This window comes from Pimephales promelas, chromosome 11 (assembly GCF_988280905.1).
Source record: "Pimephales promelas chromosome 11, fPimPro1.hap1.1, whole genome shotgun sequence".
NCBI classification, from domain to species: domain Eukaryota; kingdom Metazoa; phylum Chordata; class Actinopteri; order Cypriniformes; family Leuciscidae; genus Pimephales; species Pimephales promelas.
The window spans coordinates 26613179-26636391 of record NC_142779.1 but is presented as its reverse complement, the minus strand read 5'-3'; the positions used below and the strand labels follow the sequence as shown (position 1 = coordinate 26636391).

Sequence of the window (23213 nt, the reverse complement as noted above, 5' to 3'; positions counted from 1 at the left end):
CTTGCTTTGTCATTGAAAAAACAAACAACTTTATTTGTTCTGTAGCTTCTTATACAAAAGGAAAGATAAAAGAATGGTAACACTTTATTTTGATAGTCCCTTTTGAACATCCTGTTGACTATAAGTAACTTTGCAACTACATGTCGGCTAACTCTCATTAGTATATTAGTTAGCTTTATATATGCAAACTCTTTATTGTGATGACTATACTGTAAGTAACTTTGCAAGTACATCAACTTATTCTAACCCAAACCCTACCAAACAACTCCTCTACTAACACTCTATTGAGAGATAGTAATCATGTAGGTGCTGTGTTACTTATAATCAACAGAATGTGTTGAAGGGACCGTCAAAATAAGTGAAACCAAAAGAGTTTGAAACTACTGAATAACCCAGCAGCACTTCCTCTAGTTCCAGTGACTAGTGGTTTCCAGCGCCGACACAGAGGCCAGTGAGAGCACTGAATTAGCGGATGGTCCGATGTTGCGCAGCTGACTGTACCAGTCGTCTGACTGTCTGCTGGCTTGTGATGGAGCAGGGCCGGAGGGGCAGGAGAAATGACTGCTGGAGGACTGATGGGGTGGGAAGCCCCCAGGGGGCAGCACTGAAGGGAATCGGGGGATGTGTGGCAGGGAATGGGGGCACTGGTACTGCCGCCCCATGGTAGAGGAAGACACACACATACTGCTAAAGAGAGAACCTCGCCCTGGCATTATGCCCACCGGCAACACTTTCTGGGTGATACGATCCTGCTTCCGCTGCTTGGCACGACGGTTCTGGAACCATACCTGCAGTAGGGAGTGAAAGCAGGCAGGTTTAGCTCAGTCAGGTAGAGTAATCACACCAGGGAGTCGAGGTTTGGCTGGGTAACATGGAAGATTAGCTGAAGATGCTAACTACACCATGTTGCCATTTGAAAGATAATTTTCTTTAGCAACATTTAAATCAGTAATATGTCATTAGATTATACTTATGGAAGCTTGTTTTAAAGATGATCCATTTAAAAAGATACAGTAATTGCGACTTTTATCTCACAGTTTCGAGTTTACATCTCGCAATTCTGACTAAGATATAAAGTCAGAATTGTGTGATACAAAGTCACAATTACGTGGTATAAGTCAGAATTGTAAGAAATAAACTCGCAATTCTGACTTATATCTCACAATTCTGACTTTTAGTACATTCACGTGCTATGGAAAATATGATATTTTCCACTTGTGAGCTGGTATCCACAGTACTGCGTTCAAGTGCTTTTGTTGTCGTAATGTGGTAAAAAGGAGATTCAGACCTGTTATTTAGCTAAAACTATTTTAGATTGCTTAGGTCATCTGCTACAGCAAGAAAATGATTTATCAAAAGTCAAACGGTAAATATTATGCTGTATATTTTCTAGATCATGAACAGAACATATTTTTTACCATTCACGACTCTCACGTTGCTCTCCGCCATTTTGAAAAGGTCAAAGGTTATCTCATCTCGGCAACTCGTGCATCAAAATATTCTACGAGCTGCCCAGTCTAAAATACAGCATTCTCATATAAAACGCTTTTGCCAAAGCGTAGACATCCAACGCACATGGCACCCTTAGCGTCAGTATAACATGCACTGAGTATGGGTAGGTTAGGTCTGGGGTAGGGTTAGACCACTAGGAGGCGCCTTCTGCCCCATATATATCTGCGTCTCATATTGACGCTAAAGGGTGCAATGAGCGTTGGATGTCTATGCTTTGGCAAAAATATGACGCCCTGGGATTCCACGTCGGATTTTGGCATTTACCATTACCATAGCAGGTGAACGCACCATAAATAACACACATTTGAGACTTAATAAAACGCAATTCTGAATTTATTGCAATTGCGACTTTATATCACGCAAATCTGAGATAAAAGTCAGAATTGTGAGATACAAAGTCGCAATTACCTTTTTGTATTTTTTATTCTGTGGCAGACACAAGCTTATATAGCCTACAGCATAATGGATAGTGGCCAAGAACTAAATGTATCAATAGAATAACCCAGACATTTCCTAACCAGGTGTGATGCAATAAGTTTACAGTGATAAGCGATTTGTCTGTCCACAGTGTGTGCAACATGGCACAGCTAACATATTGGAAATTTTCAAATCAGAAAACTCAGATTTCAGCAAAAAAAAAAAAAAATAATAATAATAATAATATCACCATTTGTGTTCTGGAGATGAATGAATGTGTTACAGAATTAAAAATGCACAAGTAATGACAGAATTTGTATTTTGGGGCGAACTATGTCTTGAAGAAGATTTCCATGAATCTGGCCCTAGAATTTTAAACAAATGCGACAAGCATTATGAAGCAGCTAGTTGTGTATCCACGTATTTTGCTGTCACTGTAAAACACTTTATAAGTGTGAACATAAAACTAGGAACATTTATTTCAGTTACATGTTCAGTTATCATAGCAAATAGGTCGGTTACCTGTATTCGAGCCTCGTTGAGTTTGGTAGCTCTCGCGAGCTCCTCTCTAAAGTAGATATCAGGATAGTGGTTCTGTCTGAAAGCTAACTCCAGCTGTTCCAGCTGCTCACTGCTGAACGTAGTTCGGTGTCTCCTGCGGGACGGTGAAGGGTACGGCCTCGCTCGTCCTCCGCCACCCCTGGTGCTCTCAGATGTCCCAGAATCTTTTCTTGTGTGATTTTGAACATCTGCATCCAATAAGGTGAAATTCAAGGAGGTGAATTCATTATGAGTAGGCTTCTTTGTCACTAATAAAGATTTCTAAGATTTGAAAGACTTTGTAACTTCTAAACAGAAAGAGTCTTGACTCAGGCCTCTCTCTCTGGTTACAAGCAATTTCCTATTGACAGTGAGAGTTCATCAACCACTGACACCCCTGAGATGTTGGATTTCCAGGTACTCTTCCCTTAAATGATGTTCACTGAAGACGGAGGATTTAAGAGCTTTAATGCTTCTGAACAAACGTCCAGGAACTCAAAAGACAGAAGGCTTTGCCACCTAAACTCAATATCGTGAGAGCGGCATGCCAGAGCCCTGAGGATTACGCTCAGCTTAAGCAAACAATGGCTGAAAAAGTGACTAATTTGTCAAATTGTGGGACTCTTGGTTTTCAGGAGCTATTCACTTCAGTGTGAACGGTTGGAATTGGTTGGGTGTTTGAGCGAGTCTGAGAAGACAGATGAAAATACTTTTATTTCACCTTTTTCTAATTTAATATAATATTTTCAATGCAGTTTATTTTTTCAGCATCAACATTTTTGAGAACATTTTATTATTATTAAAAAATGCATCTGAATTTCAATTTTATAAATGACTCCCACTGTTTTCTTTAGTGACAATATGACAAAAAAATAGATTTGGAAATCCATTTTAGGTTTTATTAAATGTACACCCACCTTGGGAGTGAAAATAAAAAAAAAATAAAGTAAAATAAAATAAAAACCTCAAGACTAAACAATCCAGCATAAATATTAATGTAAGTTGTTATTTTAATTGTGATATTATCCTTACAATCAAATAAAATAAAAACTTTTTGAACACTTGTTTTTATTTTTAAATGTGCTTGAGCTCTTACTCTTGAAAGTTGATATTGCAGTATGATAAATTGCTTGCAATGTTCTTTATTTGTAAGTTGCTTTAGATAAAAACATCTGCTAAAAGGCTAAATTGTAAATATTTTTTCATATCTTGATCATGTATAACATTAGATTATTTCTGTAGGCCTAGTAAATGTAATATTCTTACCTGCGCTTGAGCTAACCGTGACCTCAGAGTAATTTTCAGAGAACTGTTGCTGAGGTTTGTCTGTGTCCATTTCAAACTCTCTCTGGGCTGCAGGCAGGATTGAGGTTTGACCCCCGTCCTAACCAAACCATGCCTTTTCACTGAAATCTAATGTGACATCACAGGCAGTCACACCTCTCACCTAGCCACTTACACGATAAAGCCAACAGTGACCTGTTACTGTCAGTGTCAATTGTAAAATAAAACTAATTAATGTAGTACTGTTGACATAAAAACAACAATCATGTGTGAGTAAAAATGTTCCTAAATCTGACTCGTATAGGTGCAGTGACATTTTGGATATTAATATGACTTGGAATTCTGAGATGAAATTGTAATGGACTATTTTAACCACCAGGGGGAGAGTAAACAAAAGAAAAAGATGCAAGAGGAAACGAAAAACAAACTAACCAGTGTTTAATTTACACAATTCCATAACATTTGAGATTTGGGAGCATGGCATGATTAGATTACTTAATGTAAAAATGTTTTGAACATTATATTATGCTATCACCTTGTATAGCCAGAATTTTTGATTATCAAAAGAAAAGTTTAGTCTACTTTGTTTGAAGCTTATTCTAGTTAAGCCCCACTTTTGTTATTACATGTTAATTTATATAATATAGTTGATGCATTAAAGGGGTCATGAACTGGCTTTTTAAATTTTATTATATTGTTGTCTGAGGTCAACTTATGACGTTCACTTGGTTTTTGCATCCAAAAACATCAAAATGAATAAGTATTAGGCGATTTTCTACCTTAGTTTTGAGCCTAGGTGAAAAACGCTCGGTTTTTATGGGCGTCTCGTACTGAAGACTTGGAAGTAAACGCCCACTGCTGTGAGTGGATAACAGTTTTGCATATTATAATGAGTTTCAACTCACCCGCCGATGCACTAGGGGGAAATTGTTTTGAAAACGTCCAATGTTGTAAAATGGCAACCGGAATAATTTGCCCATACACGTTTGACCCAGTGTCCGTGTGTTGCACAATTCCTGTAAGATACAATATAGACGGCACAGCACGTTCTTTACTCTTAATTGGTCTGCAAATCCAGTCTTGTTTACAAAACAATCCTCAGTGAAATGAAGAGAACAGACGGACGAAACATACAGGATATTCTTATAAAATGATGACCTCTTAGATGTCAAAAGCTCAAGGAAAATTTGATTTCTCAGTTCATCACGCCTTTAATGATAAGATGCGTCAGAATTTGCATATCAGAGTATGATGTAAGTCATGTTGGCATTGCCATATGTGACCTACTTTACATCAACTGCCAAACCACTGATATGAATACGACAGCTTCTCTCCTTTGGCATAAATTATATCAAAATATCAAGAAAAAGATTGCAAGAAAATGTATTTTATGCGCATTGACAACTTGGTGGTGAATTTGCATTAATCCATTTAATCTGTCTATTGTTGAAAAATTGAATTGGTTCCGCAAGATCAGACTGAAGAGCACTGACAAACAGGATACAAGTCACTCAGGCCTTCTAGCCAGAGACATGGCAAGTATGAACGTAATCTTTGCCAGGGTGGGTGACTTAGTGTTCCTGAGGGAGTTTACATTCAACTAAACCCATCTATCTATCTATCTATCTATCTATCTATCTATCTATCTATCTATCTATCTATCTATCTATCTATCTATCTATCTATCTATCTATCTATCTATCTATCTATCTATCTATCTATCTATCTATCTATCTATCTATCTATCTATCTATCTATCTATCTATCTATCTATCTATCTATCTATCTATCTATCTATCGCACGGCTCAAATGAAAAGGAAGCAAATGGATGTGTGTAGGCAGGGTCAGTCCAAGGGCCTGTACCCAGAGCTGGAGAATCACAAGGACTAAACACTGCAGACCCCTACAACGCTGTGACCAGCCAGCTCCCATCCCTAAGAGCTTTGGGAATTTCCAAAAGTCTAAGAAATTCTGACTCAAACTAGACCCAGTACAGAACTGGGAGGAGGTTCTGCCTGTGAGGCCCACAGTTTAACCACAATCATACACTCACATGCACAGACTTGCGTTCATACACAAATATACATGCGCATGCAAAATTTAATTGACGCTCGGAGAAGACGTTCTCTCCTCCCAAGTTCCTGGGACTGAACTAAGAGTGACCTGGCTGGCCATCCCTCAGCCCCGATGGAAGGAATGTAACCCAACACTCTCTGCCCTGTTCTACTTGGTGGCTGGTGTGTCTGTGTCTGTGTATGTGTGCGTGTGTATGTGTGTGTGATCGAGACACAAATTCCCAATTTTTTCCATTTACTGAGAAAACGACTATAATTCATATAACATACAACTATAAGTATTTTGTTTTTCCTAAACAAGTGTTGGTCTAATTTGTTGTTTTATTCCACCCACAATCGACGCCTATTGTAGGAGCCACACTTACAAATTTTATTTACAGTTTTTTTTATTCGCTTTGGTACTATTTTCACAAGTAAGGTGTACATTTTCAAAACTCTTAGTACAAAAATCCAAACTGATCACACTTGTAACGCAGCTAGTCATTCTTTCAAAACCTGATGTAATGCTTTCAGTCAGTTGCACATGTTTTCAGTCCACATAATCATTATTTCAAACACAAGATTATTGTAATATGTAATGAGAACATTTGGTTTAATCACTGAAACACAACAATATGATCTTCTTTCAGTTTAGTACTTTTAACAATCAGTTCATCCAACAGCAAACAATGCAAGATACATGTTTCAAATCGGCCTTAGAAGTGCTGAAATGAATATGCTACAGTACTATAAAAGACAGATTACACAGTTTTACTGTAACATTAGGCAATACACTTACAGTACCCAACATTTACATAATCTATAATTTCCAAATATCCATCATATACTGTATGTAGGCCTAATCAAGTGAAGGATCAATGAAGACATCCTCTACAATCATTTACAGTATATAGTGGCCAATTGTGTGAAATCAATTAGCTAAAACGAGTAATCATCAGGTGTGGTTACATGTAATTTAAATATTCATACAAACACACATTTTATTTCTGTAGTTCTCAAAATCTATATACTGTATATTGCTGAAATGAAACTCTATAGGTTTAACAAATGATTAATTGACTAACTATTAAGATCTGTTGGATTAAATAATAGACAAAAGTATTAAACTGAACAAAAAGAGATGCAAATCAAAAGTTTGATAGTAAGAGCTTTATGAAAGGCAGTTACTGTGAATAAAACAATAATGTAGATGAAACACTTATTTTGTGTTGTGAAAAGGATACTTTGTGATTGTGTGAATTGTACTAACACAGTTGAAAACATGATGAAATGTTTGAAAAAAGTGCACTTTTGATGATCTGTTGTGATATTAGCACTAAGAGTTTTGAAAATGTACACCTTACTTGTGAAAATAGTACCAAAGCGAATAAAAAAAACTGTAATTAGTAGAAAATGTGTTCATTTAAATACCATTTTGTTTAATATATTTAAAAACAAAAATAACGACTTTACACGACGCATGCGCGAGAACTGCGATCTAACTCTACTCCTTCTTGCGCAGTTCTCGCGCATGCGTCGTGGAAATCTCTTGAACTTTCGTCTCAGGCCTACAATTAAGGAAGAAAATGAATAGTCGAATAAAGTCGTTATTTTTGTTGGTTTTTTTTGCACAAAAAGTATTCTCGTCGCTTGATAAGCTTATAGTTGAGTCACTGTAGTCACATGGAATATTTAAACTAGCAAATCGCAATTAATCGCAAGTTTTTGTTTACATAATATATGTGTGTATGGTGTATAATTATTTTGTATATACAAATTCACAAATGTATATATTTAAGAAAAATGTGTTATCAATACAAAAAATATTAATATTTAATATAAATGATGTATAAATATATTTACAGTATATACATGCAAATATTTGTTTACGTAATAAACATGCATGTGTGTATTTATATGTACAAAATAATTATACACAGAGCACACACATTTATTATGTAAACACAAACTTTTATTTTGGATACGATTAATCGTGATTAATCATTGCCCAGCCCTAATTAAAAAATTTCCTTCTACTTTTCTGGGCTGTCAGTTTCAACCCCCCGGTGCCTATGTGGTTGTGACCCAGCTCTCAAATTTAATCAACAAATATCTTAATATGTGTTCCGAAGATGAACGAAGGTCTTACGGGGTTGGTACAGCATGGGGGTGAGTAATTAATAACTTAATTTTCATTTACTAACCCTTTAAAGTTGTTTATTTTTTCTGAGTATGCCACCCCTGACAGGAGGGGGCGCTGGTGCAAGAGTATACAGTCTTCTTTTGACTGTGCGCATGGAGCCAAGATGGTTTGGTGTAACGCTCTTGCAAGCTATATAAGTTGTTTGTGTTACGTTGCAATTCATTTTTATTTTTATTTATTGAACTTAAGTAATTGAATCATCAATGGGCTTCTGGATCTAAGGCTAATTTGCACATATCAGGATATAATTGCATCAACATTTCCCACAGTGGACAAGGGACAAAATTGAAAACACTGAGGTGAAATTGCTCCTAAACCCTCCACTATTCCCTATGTTTGTTCACTAATACAGTTCACTTAAACGAGTAAATGAAAAGGAGTGAGCAAATTCAGACAGCCGTTGAGCGTACATCGGTTATCATTGCAGTAAAATGTGGGATTGAAAAAAAAAAGCGCACTCAATAACGTCCACTATGATGTCGAACATCACTACAAATGGCTGTCCCCTCAAATAAGGCCCTATTTGAGTTTATGGGGGAATTTCGGATTCAGCCTGAAACTTGTTTTTACCACTAAACCTATAATAGGCTAAGTGAAGAAAGCTAGCCTTGAAAAACTAACTTCAAGTTTATTTTTAAGTATACTTAGTTTATGTAGGAGCCAAACTAATATTAATTAACTAGTTGTGTAGCCTACGTGTACTTTTTCAATACTACATACTTGGGAATAAAGTGGAATAGCCTACATATAAGTATACTTTTAGTATAACAGTATAAACTTTGAGTACACAACTACAGTGGTCAATTTTTGAAGTGGATCAAAACCATTTGTTAAAGTCATGCATGAATTTTGAACAATACCCATTCTTATTTGATCCACTTTTGATCCACAAACTTTTTTGATCCACTTCAAATGTTGACTACTGTAATTTACAACTAAAATTTTGTTTACAAGTTCACATTTAAGTATCCTGATGGTTTACTAGTTAAATAGCCTACTTGTAGCACATTTTTTTTTTAGTTTATGAAAGTACACTTTGAAGTATACACTCAGTAAAATACTAGTTTAGTGGTTTTATTCTGCAAGTATGCTTGTCCGTTTTCTTTAGGCAGATCTAACATCATACTTACAGTTTATTATTCATGTACTATTTTTGCAGTAAACTACCATGTTCCTATTCAGGTATTATTTTTATACTTGAAATATACCTTTAACTGCAAATTTGAAGTAAATTCCTATGTACTCTACCAGTGGACTATACAAAAATTCACATACTCTGAATTATTTATTTCTCTATAAAATCGCCATTTTTCAATTCAAACAAGGTAAGTTTATAAAACAGTATGTAAACAAGCCTATGGGGAAAAAAAACCTGAATAGGCTTTTCAATCAAAAGAGAACTACAAGCTTAGTATACTTAGAATAGGCTACTTAATTATAGATTTAAGTATCTCGATCACAAGATTGTGTACCAGTTTTCTGCCAGTATAGTCAAGTATAATGTGCAATTTTTTATATATATATATTTCTGAGAAGTACACATAAAGTAGACAAAGTATACTTATTTTAAGTTTAAAGTTTAAGTACAGTAATAACACACTTTTTGTAAGGCTATTCATGATGTACAGTATCAAATAATTAAAATACTATATACGATGTATATAAATTAAAATACATTTCAAAATAATGAATCAAAATACACAGCAAATTTTTAACGTTTGTCAACAGAAAATAGGTGCTTTTTTGTCCCCAGATGATGATGTTATAGCTTCTAACAACCAGACGCAAACGGACCCAGCCAGCCAAACTTTTTACCCCTCGGTTGCCCCTCATGCTATCTGTCATGTTGAGACTGCATGACCAGCTGACTTTATCTCGACGGTAACCCTCCATTATTGGACACTTTCTTTTTTGGGTAATAGACAAATGTGCCTGTGAGAATATTGTATTTCTACAATGGTATTTGAAAACTAATACTGGCCAGCGAAAAATAAACCAAAAAATGACTTGTTAGTGCAATGGAAACTGAATGTTCTTAACTGGTTACAGTTGTTTTTGTGGTTTGTGAAAATGTCATTTTCGTGCAGTCTCACACACATGGTCTTCATGAAAGACGTCAGTGCTCTAACATCAGACGGATTTCTTTGAACCGTACTGGACAGATTAGTGTCTTGCCAATATGTATCTCTGGTGTCTTTCCCATTTGTTTGTGTATGAGAACACGAGCTCGTGTGCAAGGTGAAAGAGAAAGTTTTATCAATGGAGACTCGTGCAATAATAAACAGGTTTATATCTATAAAGGAGAACTTTATTAGCCTATAAAAGCTGCTCCCAGTGCAGCTAGACAGGCAATTATACAACTGTCTGGCATTCCCCCCTTCCACATAGTGTACACTTCTCCAGGAGCAAGAGGGAAAGCAGATGTATAGGCTTCTGAGGTTCATTAGTGATATGCAAACTCTTGTGTCTGGGGCACGAAAGGCTGTAAGTGAGTGGGATGGTGGAATTTTCACCCGTCCCAGAGGGCTTGACCTCTCGGTATATTCCTGCGACTGCAAGGAGAGCGAGAAGAGACACAGGTGCTTCCACGGGATCTCAGATGGGGCTGCGAGAAACAGGAAACCACCGTCGCTCACAGGCATCCAGACAACACCTCGGCAAATCTACCCAGCCAGACAAACTTGCCAGCGATTCACACGCACGCAAGCACACCACACACACACACACACACAGCTCTGGCTCATATTCAGACTCAAACAAAAAAGAGGGAGAGGAAATAATACTGATTATTATTATTATCAATTTTCAAGCTAGTGTGATTTATTTTACTCATGTAAGCCACCACCACAACACTACTCTCACTTTTCTTGGTGGTTGCTATGGCCTGAATTAGCCAATCCTAAAACTTGTTCCTGAGAATCTCATTCTATAGGACTTTTTGGTCTTTTATTGCATGGCATGCAGAATTCATACATTTAAACACTTATAAAAGTAATAGCCCAGTTCTTTTTTTTTTTAAGGCCCAAAAATTAAAGAGGTGATGAACTGAGAAATAAAATTTTCCTTGAGCTTTTGACATCTAAGAGGTCACCATAAGAATATCCTTTAATTTTCAATTTCAATTTTAAACTGAAAATGTCCTTGTTAGCCCAATAAAAGCTTTTTTGACACCAGCCTCAGCAAACGACTTGTTTTTAAAAGTGGGGAACTACGGCGTCAAAGAGGATAAAACACCACCCCCGCAGAAGAAGAACTTCAACACGGCCGGTTTAGCCCCGCCCACCGATTCGCGCATTACACGCATACCTAAATAACAAAGATGCCTGTGATGACAAACCGGATCCAGCTACTGAGCAATACAAAATATTGTGCAGTGACTGGTTGTGGAAGAAGAAAGTCACGGCATGCTTCCTCTGGATTCCAATAGGACTGCATGGATAAACTTTATTTTTAATGTCATTCCAGCTGATGAGGTAAAACATCGCCGTCTGTTCACTTCATTTCACTGAGGATTGTTTTGTAAACAAGACTGGATTTGCAGACCGATTAAGAGTAAAGAACAATGCTGTGCCATCTATATTGGATCTGACAGGAATTGTGCAAAACACAGGCCATTCCGGTTGCCATTTTACAACATTGAACGTTAAAACAATTTCCCCCAAATGCATCGACGGGTGAGTTGAAACTCATTATAATATGCAAAACTGTTATCCGCTCACAGCAGTGGTTGTTTACTTCCAAGTCTTCAGTGCGAGACGCCCATAAAAACCGAGCGTTTTTCAGGTAGGCTCAAAACTCGGGTACAAAATAGATGTTTTTGAGTGCAAAAACCAAGCGAACGTCATAAGTTGGCCTCAGGCAACAATATAATAAAATTTAAAAAGCCAGTTTATGACCCCTTTAAAAAAATAAAGTTGCTGTTTAGATTCAAATTAGCAAATGCTTAAGAGTCTATGACTGGATCATTACTGCAGTGATTATTATGTTTCTGGCATGTCAAAAATTTGGCAACAGTTCTTCTAACCCTACTCGATGGAGTGTGTTGTGTAGCTTTTCATTTCTTAAACAACCATGTACTGTAGGAATTTGGCCATATTCCAGGATGACAATGTTAAAATTCATCAGTCTCAAAGTGTCAGTCTCGAATCATGACTCATTTTTACAAATGAATAGGCTCCTTTGAGTCAACTTCATTGAAAGTATGTGCTGAAGTAGACTTTACACATTGCTGGAATCTTGAATGGAATTAAATGTTGTGATGTTATTTCCATCAAAAGGTGCATACATTTTTGGTTAAGAATGATCTTGTATTGACAAGAGTCAAGCACTTGAAAAACCTCCAGTGAACAAGTATTCACCCGACCTTAACATTATTGGGCTCCTGTGGGGAATTTTCTGGATACAAGCTGATCAACACTCCCACTCAAATACCAAGCACCATAAAACATGCGTATGCACAGATTTGATCTCAGTGTGTATATGCTAAAATCCACGCCAACATTCATATTTATGAAAACGCTCTATGACATGGAAATTTGACACTTTTCCTTTTGGCGGAGAGTCAGGGTATTGCAGACCTGTATTTGAAAATATAAGCAAGTCTTGCTGCTCGCCATTCTCAAATAAAGCATTTGGACGTTGACTAATCTTTTATATCCTAATGACATTAATTAGGCAGCGTTTACAAGAGGGAGATCTGAAATCATTCAGCTGCGCACAATTTCAATTTATATTTCACATCTGGAAGAGAGGCTTCGTTCTCTGAATCACACATACATCTGAGAAATGATCGTGGGATCAAATGTAGGACAGTTTGTACGCAACATTTTAAAAATGAGGACACTCGAGGGGGTCATTTGATTTGGAACTTACGTGGCAACCATTAAAAAAAGCATGATGTTGCTATCATTTCTTCATTACATATTTGGATCAAATGAATCCTCTTGGCTTCAATTTCAAAATGTTCTCAAAAGTAGTGTTTTGTGCTTGTGCTGTTTCTGCCACAGCTTGTTGAGTTTGTACAATTTAATCATGGATCACATGATTCCAGCAAATTCATCCCCAATTTGCTCACATTACCTTCCAGTGTGTTGATAGTTTTATTTTGTACATTTTTAAAGGTAAAGTTATGTGCTAATGCATCAGAAATGTCACTCAGAGGCTTGCCAACTAGTTGACCATTTTTCTGGGCAATAGTCAAATATAGCGAGTAGTAGTTGTGCAAGTCCTTGTGCCACATGTCATGGCATTTGTCCTTGCTCTGTGGGTCATCACAGGTTTGTTTAATCACTCCAGCAGGGGCTGCTTGTTTGGACATTTTTTATTTTTCATGCTATGACTCAGTTCATGGCCCGAAGCACGCAAAAACAAGACCACACACAAAAATATGCACATGCATAAACATATCAAACGATATCAAACACTGTTGGAAATGGCTTGCAAGAAGTCAAAACATGAAGAAAGGCCAATAAAATCCCACGTTGCATGTTTTACATTTGTTCACACATAATCTCTGAATGCGTGTACAACTGTGTTTATTTCTCAGTGAAAACATTCCCAGTACAGAAAGTTCATTCAAAGAACATACATTTCTTCCACCTTCAAAAGCACTTGGTACATTAGAGTGAAATCAGCCCAGAGGACGAGGGTATGGCGTGACAGTCAGCCATTTTATACTGCAGCCACAGCACAGCCCTCTCTGTGGTGAGTAAGCATGTCTGATGTTTGTGTATAATAAAGTGACTAAGAATGTGTCATTGTGGTTGCTCATTGTTTGCAGTATTAATTAGAACAACGTCTTCATTTTTGTCAAATCTCTCATCATCATCATCATGCCAATCACCAAAACCCCCATCACAGCTGAAGCAAGAAGCATTACAAACATACTTAAAGGGTTAGTTCACCCAAAAATGAAAATTAAGTCATTAATTAATTCAGTTTTCATTCAGTTCTCGCGCATGCGCCGTCGAAATCTCTTGAACTCTCGTCTCAGGCCTACAAGGAAGAAAAGGAATAGTCGAATAAAGTCGTTATTTTTGTTTGTTTTTTCGCACAAAAAGTATTCTCGTCACTTGATAAACTTATACTTGAGCCACTGTTGTCACATGGAATATTTAAACATTTTCTTCATTGACGTTTTGGGCCGTCAAGTGACGATCCCTTAGGAGCCTATGTAGCGGTGATCCACCTCTCAAATTTAATCAAAAATATCTTCATTTGTGTTCCGAAGACGAACGAAGGTCTTATGGGGTTGGTTGAGCACAAGCGTGCCGCACAAGCCCTCAAAAGTGAAGCCAAAACGTCTCGATCGCCCCCCTGTGACCGGTCCTAGTATAGCTCATAAATCCTGCCTCCCCATGTTATTCAATGGGACGCGAGAGCAACTAAACAATTAAATTACACTTCACATATCCTTTTTCCAAAGATAGTTTCTGTCATTTACTGTAGTTTCTATCACGTTGATGTAATTTCAAGTGTTCGTTTTTAAAATAAGTTTGTTTTTAGTTAGTTATGTGACGATAAAATAACGGTGCTCTGACATCATGATTGACAGCTGTGATTGACAGGTTCTCTGTACGAGGTAGTAAGAGAACTTTTTTAATAATGTTGATTATGTGGTTAGTAGTTGTATTTACCTTATTTTAACGAGGTTCTGCAATCAGCAGACATCATTGGAGAAGAACGAAGCAGACAGAGGACACTTAATGAAAGTGCGGGACGTGTGCTTGCGTTTGATTCAGCGCGAAGGAGGGCGCGGCCTGGATTTCGCGGCTTTACTTCCTGCTCACGACTGCGCATGACTGGTCCCGAAACACGCAAGTGCGCAGACTCAGGTCCCAAGATGTCAGCGTCATATCGAGACACTGGCGGCTACAGTTCTCTCTGATGGAAAAGAGCGAAGGGGCGTCGTCCATCTTTTTTTACAGTCTATGGTACAGCATGGGGGTGAGTAATTATGATTTAATTTTCATTTTTGGGTGAACTAACCCTTTAACCATACACATCAAATGAACGTAATGAAGACAGACACAATCTTGCATCCTAACCACTGAAAAAGTACCAAAAATGAAACTATAGGCGCTTTTCCACTGCATAGTACGGTACGGTTCGGTTCGGTACAGCTCACTTGTGGTGCTTTTCCACTGCATGGTACGGTACAGTACGGTTCGCTTCAGGACGCTTTAAATGGTACCTGGTCTGTTGAGGTTCCAAGCGTACCGTACCGGTACTAAAATGTGACGTGAAACACTGCAGATCACTGATTGGTCAGACAGAATCGTCACTACCAGCGTCACTACTAGCGTCATTGGATTTGCGACACGAGACACGAGACACTTTTTTAGCAGTATTTTTGTTTTGCTGCCATCAGCCTCATTTTAACCACATTTTTCCGTCTAGCAGTTAAAAACAACCACATACCGAGAATCAGGAACACCATCCCCTCGATAGTCTCCATTGTTCCTGTGTTGTGGGTTTGAAAATGTGGCGCTTTTAAGATGATGTCATGGCAGTAGAGGCGCGCGCAAATAACAATCAGTCCCACACACTTTGAAGGGGTACTACTGCAGTGGAAATGCAAAGGGAACCGAACTGTTCCGCTCCGAGTCGAAGCGTACTGCGCCGAACCGTACCGTACTATGCAGTGGAAAAGCGCCATTTGTACAGTATGAAAATGTTACTTCAAGAATTAATTTAGTTCAAGTATTAAAAAGAAAGGTGTGTATTCATTTCATTATAATTAATTATTGTAACTGTGAGATATAAAACCACAATTGCGAGTCAAATTGTGAGATACTCGTACACCCGGCGCAATGCAGCATTATTTGCTAGTTTCAGCCTGACGCAATTATCATTTTCACGTCCCTCGCCACGTTGTTTAAATACCAAATGCATGTGGTCTGAAAATGAGGTGTGTTCGTTGCTATTTTTAGGCATCTGAAATAGTAGTATTTTTTTGTTATTTAGAGGGTGCATTAGTAATATGAGCCAAAAGGCAGATGCACAACGCATGTACACTCTGCTAATGTGTTTTGGGTGTAACATGAAAAGCAAAAGCAGTACACAAACATGCCAAATGTTAAAAATAAAAGGATTACAATGTAAAATATAATGTAATATTGTGTACATAAAGAAATGGTTGAATCCAACTTGTCCTGTACATGGTCTGCTTGCAGGCTTTAACCTCACGCATGAGCAGATCCGTTTGCTGTCTGGAGAAGCATTCAGTCTTTCAGCTTGCAAATTTCGTCATGTAAATAGAGAATCTGCCATGGCTTATTTAATGTTACGCCCAAAACATACCCATTACTCATTAAGAGAATAGGGTCAGACCATGCACTGGGCACGCCGACCATTATTCCCGTCGTTAAACTGCCCCCGCACTTTAGACCATACGCTTAGATTGTTAAATAGGGCCCCTAGTCTCAATTTTAAGAAGTAAAGTTGCAGTTGTGAGATATAAAGATGCAATTGTGATATATAAAGTGCACATTGTGATATATAAAGTCACACATTTTGAGAAATAGAGTTGCAGTTGTAAGATTTAAACTTACAAGATTCACAATTTCAGAATCACAATCAGGAGATCTTGATATGAAGTCTAAATTGTTGGAAATAAAGTTTCTAATGTGAGATTTTTTTTGTAAACTTGTATTTGAAAAGCTTTATTTTACTTCTTGCGTGATATTCACATTGTGATATAGTCACACATTTTAAAGAAATTGTGAGTGATAGTCACTTTGTGAAATAAAAAGTATCAGTTCTATGGAGTAAAGTTGCAAATTTGAGATATAAAGTCAAAATTAGCAGAAGTCCTGCTTTCATTAAAGAGCCCCTATCATGGGTTTTTGAAAATGATTGTTCATATGGTGTGGAATATAGCTCTAAGGGAATGAAAACATCCTGCAAAGATTTATATCTGAAAGTGCACCGTATATAAAGTTAATGTCTTTTAAAAGTGAGAGTCGACTCTGAGTCTATGAAATGAATTGTTTTTGAAACGAGTCATTAGCTGTTACATCGTGACGTAGAGAGGTCATTGGCCGTGCCCAGTTACTGCGCGCGCATACGGAAGTGTAAACTTGAAGTCTGCACATTCAAATACTTCTTTATCATCATAGCATGTCGAGAAGACGCTGTGTTCTACAATGCAAAGATAGTTCAGCCACTTTGTTTTCATTTACCAGCGACGAGCATGTGAAGAATCGGTGGTTAGAGTTCATATTTGCAACGATACCACAACGGTATAGTCCGATTGTGTTTCTCATTTTAATGACGAATCGTTCAAAAACATAAATTAATTCAAATGTGGATTCGCAAGTGGTTGTTCCTGAAGGAGGGCTCAGTAACTTACTTACCCAGTGTATATGGATCAGCTTCCTCCTCCGAATCAAAGCCTGTAAGTATTATTAATAATTGTTGCTTTTATGGGTTTTGAACGGTTTTGTACCGTCGGGGCGCGAGGAGGGAAGGCACAATAAGTATGTGTGTGCGCGTGTGTGTGTGTGTGTGTGTGTGTGTGTGTGTGTGTGTGTGTGTGTGTGTGTGTAAGTTACGCTCAGCGCAGCTTCTAGGTCTCCAATGTCAATTTTTTTTAAATATGTGAAATGTTTGTCACTGTTATTGGAGTTCATAAAGAATAGAGTGTCTTGTAGTACTGCAGTGCTTTATTATTAATATGTTTATGCGTTATGCTAACAAACAATAACTGACTGGGTCTGTCATCTGATCACCCCCGATTAGCGTCACGCAAAGGAGTGGTTTGGAAAAATGAGTCGTTGTATGAATCATTTGGGAGTCGGTGAGCAAATCAGTTAAAAATAAATGCATATTATAAGACACAGTGTTTTTTATCCTTGCATTCATGTTAAACTGCTTTTGGGAACTCCTAAAACAAAAAATAGGAACATTTCAAATGCTATGATAGGGGCTCTTTAAGGCAGAACCTAGCTTATATTAAAAACATGTCTGAACATAGTGCAAAAATAATAAATGACTTAATCATTTAATTTATTAAATCCATAGCTGTAATTACTGAAATAACATAATAGCCAACAAATTATGTCTTTCTGCATTTGGACTGATGTATTAGATTTTAGTAGCAACAGTTACTTGGTATTTGCTTGAGGACATGATTGTGGGTGCTTGTGCCGAGAACAACCATGCATGCTATTCTCAATGAACCAGAACTGACTTGGCAGCTTCTCTTTCTCTCTAGCTTTCTCACTCCCTCCCTTCATCTCTCTCCCTCCCTTTCTGCCACATTCTCCCAAATCTCTGCTGAACTTTGCCCTTTTCAGACTCATGCCAGACCACAACGGACCTGGAGGCCATGACGTCATTCTGAAATGAGAACGTGGAACAGCAGAAGCTAACGAAAAAAAAAAAAGAGAGAAAGCAAGACTGTGGAATAATTATATAAAAGAGGGAGTGAATCAGGAAATAGCTCTCGGTTTGGGAAACACATAGAGCAAGAGGGAGCTTTGCCACGATTTAAATTAAAACAGGGTTCGAAAAAGCAGGGAGGAAATAATGCGAAATGGAAAGGCGAAAGAGCAGCGGCGGGGTAACCAGTCTTGAATCGTTCTTGTTTTTTGGTTTCTCCTCAGTGTTTGCCCCCCGCCATTGCGTGCTGCCGTGCCCGGCACTCTCTCTTTTTAACATGTTTCTAATGGGTGTCTTCCCAATCAGGCTTTTACTGCAGGAAATTTCAGCACACCACATAGCGTGAGGCGAGAAGAGCTCCATTCTTGGCCGGGCTGAACAGCGTGCCAGGCTGCATCACGCTTGCCAGGGAGGAAGGGAGGTGAGGGGGAGGGGGAGCGGGATTGTGGTGTGGGTCCTGTGCCAGCATTACAGCTCTGCAGTTTTTTTTTCATCTCTGACAATAGCGAGTGTGACCAAGCCACTGAGAAAAAGAAAAACGACAGAACAGCAGGAGCGAGCAGACACTTTTCTCAGCTCTCCAATGTAAAGTCGCTTTTATTCGCGCCGCTGCTCTTCAGGTTTTGAGGTTTTACAGCGTCTTCAGCTGTGTCAATGTCAGCGAGGTGTTTTTTTCTTCCTTTTGCTCGTTTCCGCCCTCTTCCTTCCACTCCCCTTTCTTATTTCTCATAGTTTGTTTTTGTCAGATTTCCAGCACTCTATTGAGGCCTTTCTTTTCACCCTTCTCTATCCCATCATGCAGCCCCCTTTCTTGCCCCCCCCCCCCCCCCCATTCCACTCCAAAAACAGTGCTGTGGTCGAGCAGTGGTTGAATAGGAATAATATTTGCTGTACTTTGCCGCCTTCCTGGTCCTATTCTCTTCTAACTACGAGGCTTATTTTTAGCCACATGCAGGGTTTGGTCATTTCCTGCGGCTGGTGTCGTCTGACATTTGCAGTTTGGAACTTAAATTGAGGTGATCACGGTTATGGTGCTTGTCCAAATGATGTGATCTGTGACTGGTGGTTCGTTTGTCTTAGAACAATTGTTGATTGGCAAAGCCTGTGTTACATGCTAGTCTTCGTGTCTGGAGATTGTGTCTGCAGGCAGATCTGGGTGTAATAGAGAGTAAAACGTATTAATCATCATTACCAGGAAAACATCCACCCATTACTCCTGAGGAGGAAGAGGGGAGTAACACTTTTCCACTGATACAGATCTGTGTAGAGTAGTATCCTTTTTGAGTTAGTTTTAAAATACACCACATTAAATCATATGTGAATGATTTAATTCAGAGCTATACATTGGACAGAGACTGAATGATGGTAAATAACAGTAAATACCCTTGAGGGTGTTGGTATTTCAACTAGGGGTGTTACAATATTCGAACCGAATCGGAAAACCGCTATACAAAACTCATGATTCGAATCGCGATACTCTCCTTGAGTTCCAAACACACCCCGCCCCCTGCTACCCCGGCCCCGCCCAGCCCGGGTCAATCGACCTCATGTCTTATGTGTACAGTACACATACACAATGAATTCAGTGTTGTAGCCTAACCACCATTAACACCAAATAACAAGCTCTGTGTTTTGTTACTTTCGATAATAAGCAAGGTGTAATCTATGGAATCTTGTTTCGGCCACAGAATGAAAAATAAAAAAGGTAATTGTGACTTTTTATCTCACAATTCTGACTTTTTTTCTCACAATTGCAAGTTTACATATCGCAATTCTGACTTTATTTCTCAGAATTGCGAAATGTAAAGTCAGAATTGTGAGATATAAAGTCAGAATTGCGTGTTGTAGAGTCATAATTGTGAGATATAATCTATTCTGAGGGGGGAAAAAGTTATTCATTTTTTCCTGTTTGAATTGGCCTGATAACTCGCAATTGCGAGTTTATATTTCACAATTCTGAGAAAAGATGTCAGAATTTTGACATATAAACTCGCAATTATGTGTAATAAAGTCAGAATTGAGAGATGTAAAGTCACAATTGTGAGAAAAAAAGTCAGAATTGTGAGAAAAAAGTCGCACTTCTGTCATTTTTTCTCAGAATTGGGACACTCAGTTCTGACTTTATATCTTGCAATTCTGACTTTATAACACGCAATTGCGACTTTATTTCTTACAATTCTATTTCTCGCAATTGTGAGATAAAAAAGTCACAATAATTTTTTTCTTTTTATTGAATATCTTTAAAATTCTGTCTATTTGATCACGAAATTCAAACAATAAATGCCGTTTTGGCGCTCTATGATGTGGCGTGACGGATCGCTGTAGGCCTAGTAGGCTCCTCATTTCAAGTGGCAGCGCGGCGCGCGAGTAAACGCGATCATCTCCTCCTCAGTTACAGAAATGGACACCTGAAGGTATGTTGAAAGATACAGTATACTTACTGAAAGGCATCATAACTTGAGTAATCGCTCAATCAGTGTTTCATCAGTGGAAAGACGTCAATAAAAAAGCTTGTCACTAGCATTATATTTACCTCAACAGGCAAGTGATTCAGTGTCCACAACTTTGGTTCTTATAAATGAACTCTTGCACTAAATAAATGCACTGTGTTAGCCTATATATTATATTTTACTTAACCTGTAATGATATCTTAATTATTTAATGTATGTTTAAAATATCTTTCATGAAAATGACAACTGTGTAAATTAGTATATTCCAATAACAAATAGAGGGTTTTCACCGACGTCACATTCTGGGCGGTAACCCGGATGAGCAGCCATTATGGAGGCATTCGGATGTAAACAACAGCATGGACTGCACTGTTTTTGTTTACTGAACACATTGTTACACTAAAAAAACACAGAAAACCCCATGGTAGGTGCGAAATGGTTGGTTTTTTTGCACTCTTGGTCTGTACCGATTAGTACAGACCAAAACTCGACCATTTTTCAGCAGAAATAATCAGCCAAATTTGCGAGTCCGTTCAGTTCAATGGTATTGTTTATGTTCTGTGCCTCCAAAATGGCCGACTTCCGGATTGATGACGCGTCGTGAAAACCCTCTATTAGAGTAAAAACACAAGTTAATGCAAAAACTGCCTTATGTTCAGTTTACATGTTTTCATACAATGTGTTGTGTGTTGATTATTATATCTAAAAAATAAATAGCATCTGAATTTAGGTTAAAAGTCTAGGCTACCACCTTTAATGTGGAATGTGTGGCTCCCTATATAGTTTACAGCATTAACAGATTTTTTTTAAATCTTTGTGAAACGTTTAATTGAATTAATTTGAAGACGAAGACAATTTTTTTCATTAAACCACTGTTTAAATTTTTTTTTTTAAATTCTAAACCGAACCGAACCGAGACGTCAAAATCGTGGGAAAGCCGAACCGTCAGTTTTGTGTATCAACCCCTAATTTCAACCAAGGGTGACAGTGATGAAGATTTTTTACCAGACCCAATAATTAATAGGGTTTCCCTTTTTTAATGATCTAAGCGCATGGTCTGAAGCGCATGGCGGGAAAAATGGTCGGCGCATCCGTTGCATGATCTGAAAGGGTTGCCCCCATGAGTAATTGGGGTGTTTTGGCAGGTAACATGAAACTAACCAAGCAGAGTCACATCTCCCATTCCCTTTAAAATTCAATTGCGCTTATGCAGACTGAAGGCTTCTCTAGCAAGGAAATGGATCAGCTCACGCGTGAGGTTAAAGCGTGCAAGGAGACCATCTACGGGACAAGTTGGATTTGACCATATCCACCATATAATGCTGTTGCGAATCCCTGTCCCTTTAATGTGACATTGCTTCGTAAGATTTATAAAAAGTGTCAAAGTCAGGACTAGTTTTATCATGTTGTTTTGTCTTTATTTGAACTTGACATAAAATGTTTTGCATGAAAAAAGTTGATATTCTTCACAATTTCTCCATTAAAAAATAAAGTCAAATGGGTTTAAAAAAACATGATATTGGGTCAATTATTCATTTACTGAGTGAATTGTCCCTTTGAATTTGTGCATTCACCATCCACTTCCTGACAGACTTTGGGGTTGTCAAAGTGATTTGATTTTTCTCTGTTGGATGTTTTTTTTTTATTATTATTATTTTTTTTACGTTGTAATGTAATGAAATCCATTGTTATGTCTTTTGGCCAAATACAAACTTGCATAACCCGCATAAAATCTACAGTGCAATGTTTGAGAAGCCGCTAGACCACAGCTCCAACACTAATGAAAGTAATTACTTTTTTTTTTTGTCTTTTTAAACAAGACATGAAGGGGAAAACAAAACATTTCATCAAGCTCAAGAATACATTACTGGTATGATCACAGTGCGGAGTCTAATTTAATCTGTAATGTTTAAATCCAAGGCCAGGACTCTCTAAACAGCTGTATCCCCTCTGGGAAAGGGGGGGTGGGGGTGTTGAGATGGTGCAGTCTTGGACCCCCTTCAGCGCATTGGGAGATTTAAGACCAGGATGAAAGAAACCTGGGCCACTCAGCGGTCACCACTCTCTGATTCATCTTTCTGGGAAAGAGCAGAGAGAGAGAAAACCACAGAAGGCTCCCTCCTTCTTTAGAGCTACAATCTCACTGACAGGCCAATCAAGACAACAGAGAGAGATAGACGGAGGGCGAAAAATGCTCAAGGCAAGTTTGTGGACAACAATATTATTCTAGCTAGTTTTGATTTTGGTGAATACTTCAGAAATGTGTTCGGACCACGATTCAAAATATAACACACGTGTACCATTCTCAGCATTGCCACAAGGGGAGCTATAGTGGGCATAAATGTCGACAGTTTTCTTTTATGGTCAGT

General features: G+C 38.1%; 1 protein-coding gene across 1 annotated transcript; it reads right to left on the bottom strand.

The window, feature by feature from the left end:
• Position 1: 1 nt before the first annotated feature.
• prop1 (PROP paired-like homeobox 1) lies at positions 2-3894 on the bottom strand. Its single transcript, XM_089117240.1, has 3 exons — positions 3736-3894; positions 2452-2678; positions 2-788 (listed from the first exon to the last, which is right to left on the bottom strand). The coding sequence occupies exons 1-3, from the start codon at positions 3803-3805 to the stop codon at positions 408-410; spliced, it is 678 nt and encodes a 225-aa protein (XP_088973366.1). The 5' UTR covers positions 3806-3894; the 3' UTR covers positions 2-407.
• Between the last annotated feature and the right edge of the window lie 19319 nt (positions 3895-23213).

Coding starts and splice junctions, on each gene's coding strand:
- prop1 (XM_089117240.1), bottom strand. CDS start 3,805: ATGGACACAGACAAACCTCAGCAACAGTTCTCTGAAAATTACTCTGAG. Junction 2,679..3,735: donor CACGGTTAGCTCAAGCGCAG/GTAAGAATATTA, acceptor TATTGGATGCAG/ATGTTCAAAATCACACAAGA. Junction 789..2,451: donor TCAACGAGGCTCGAATACAG/GTAACCGACCTA, acceptor TCCCTACTGCAG/GTATGGTTCCAGAACCGTCG.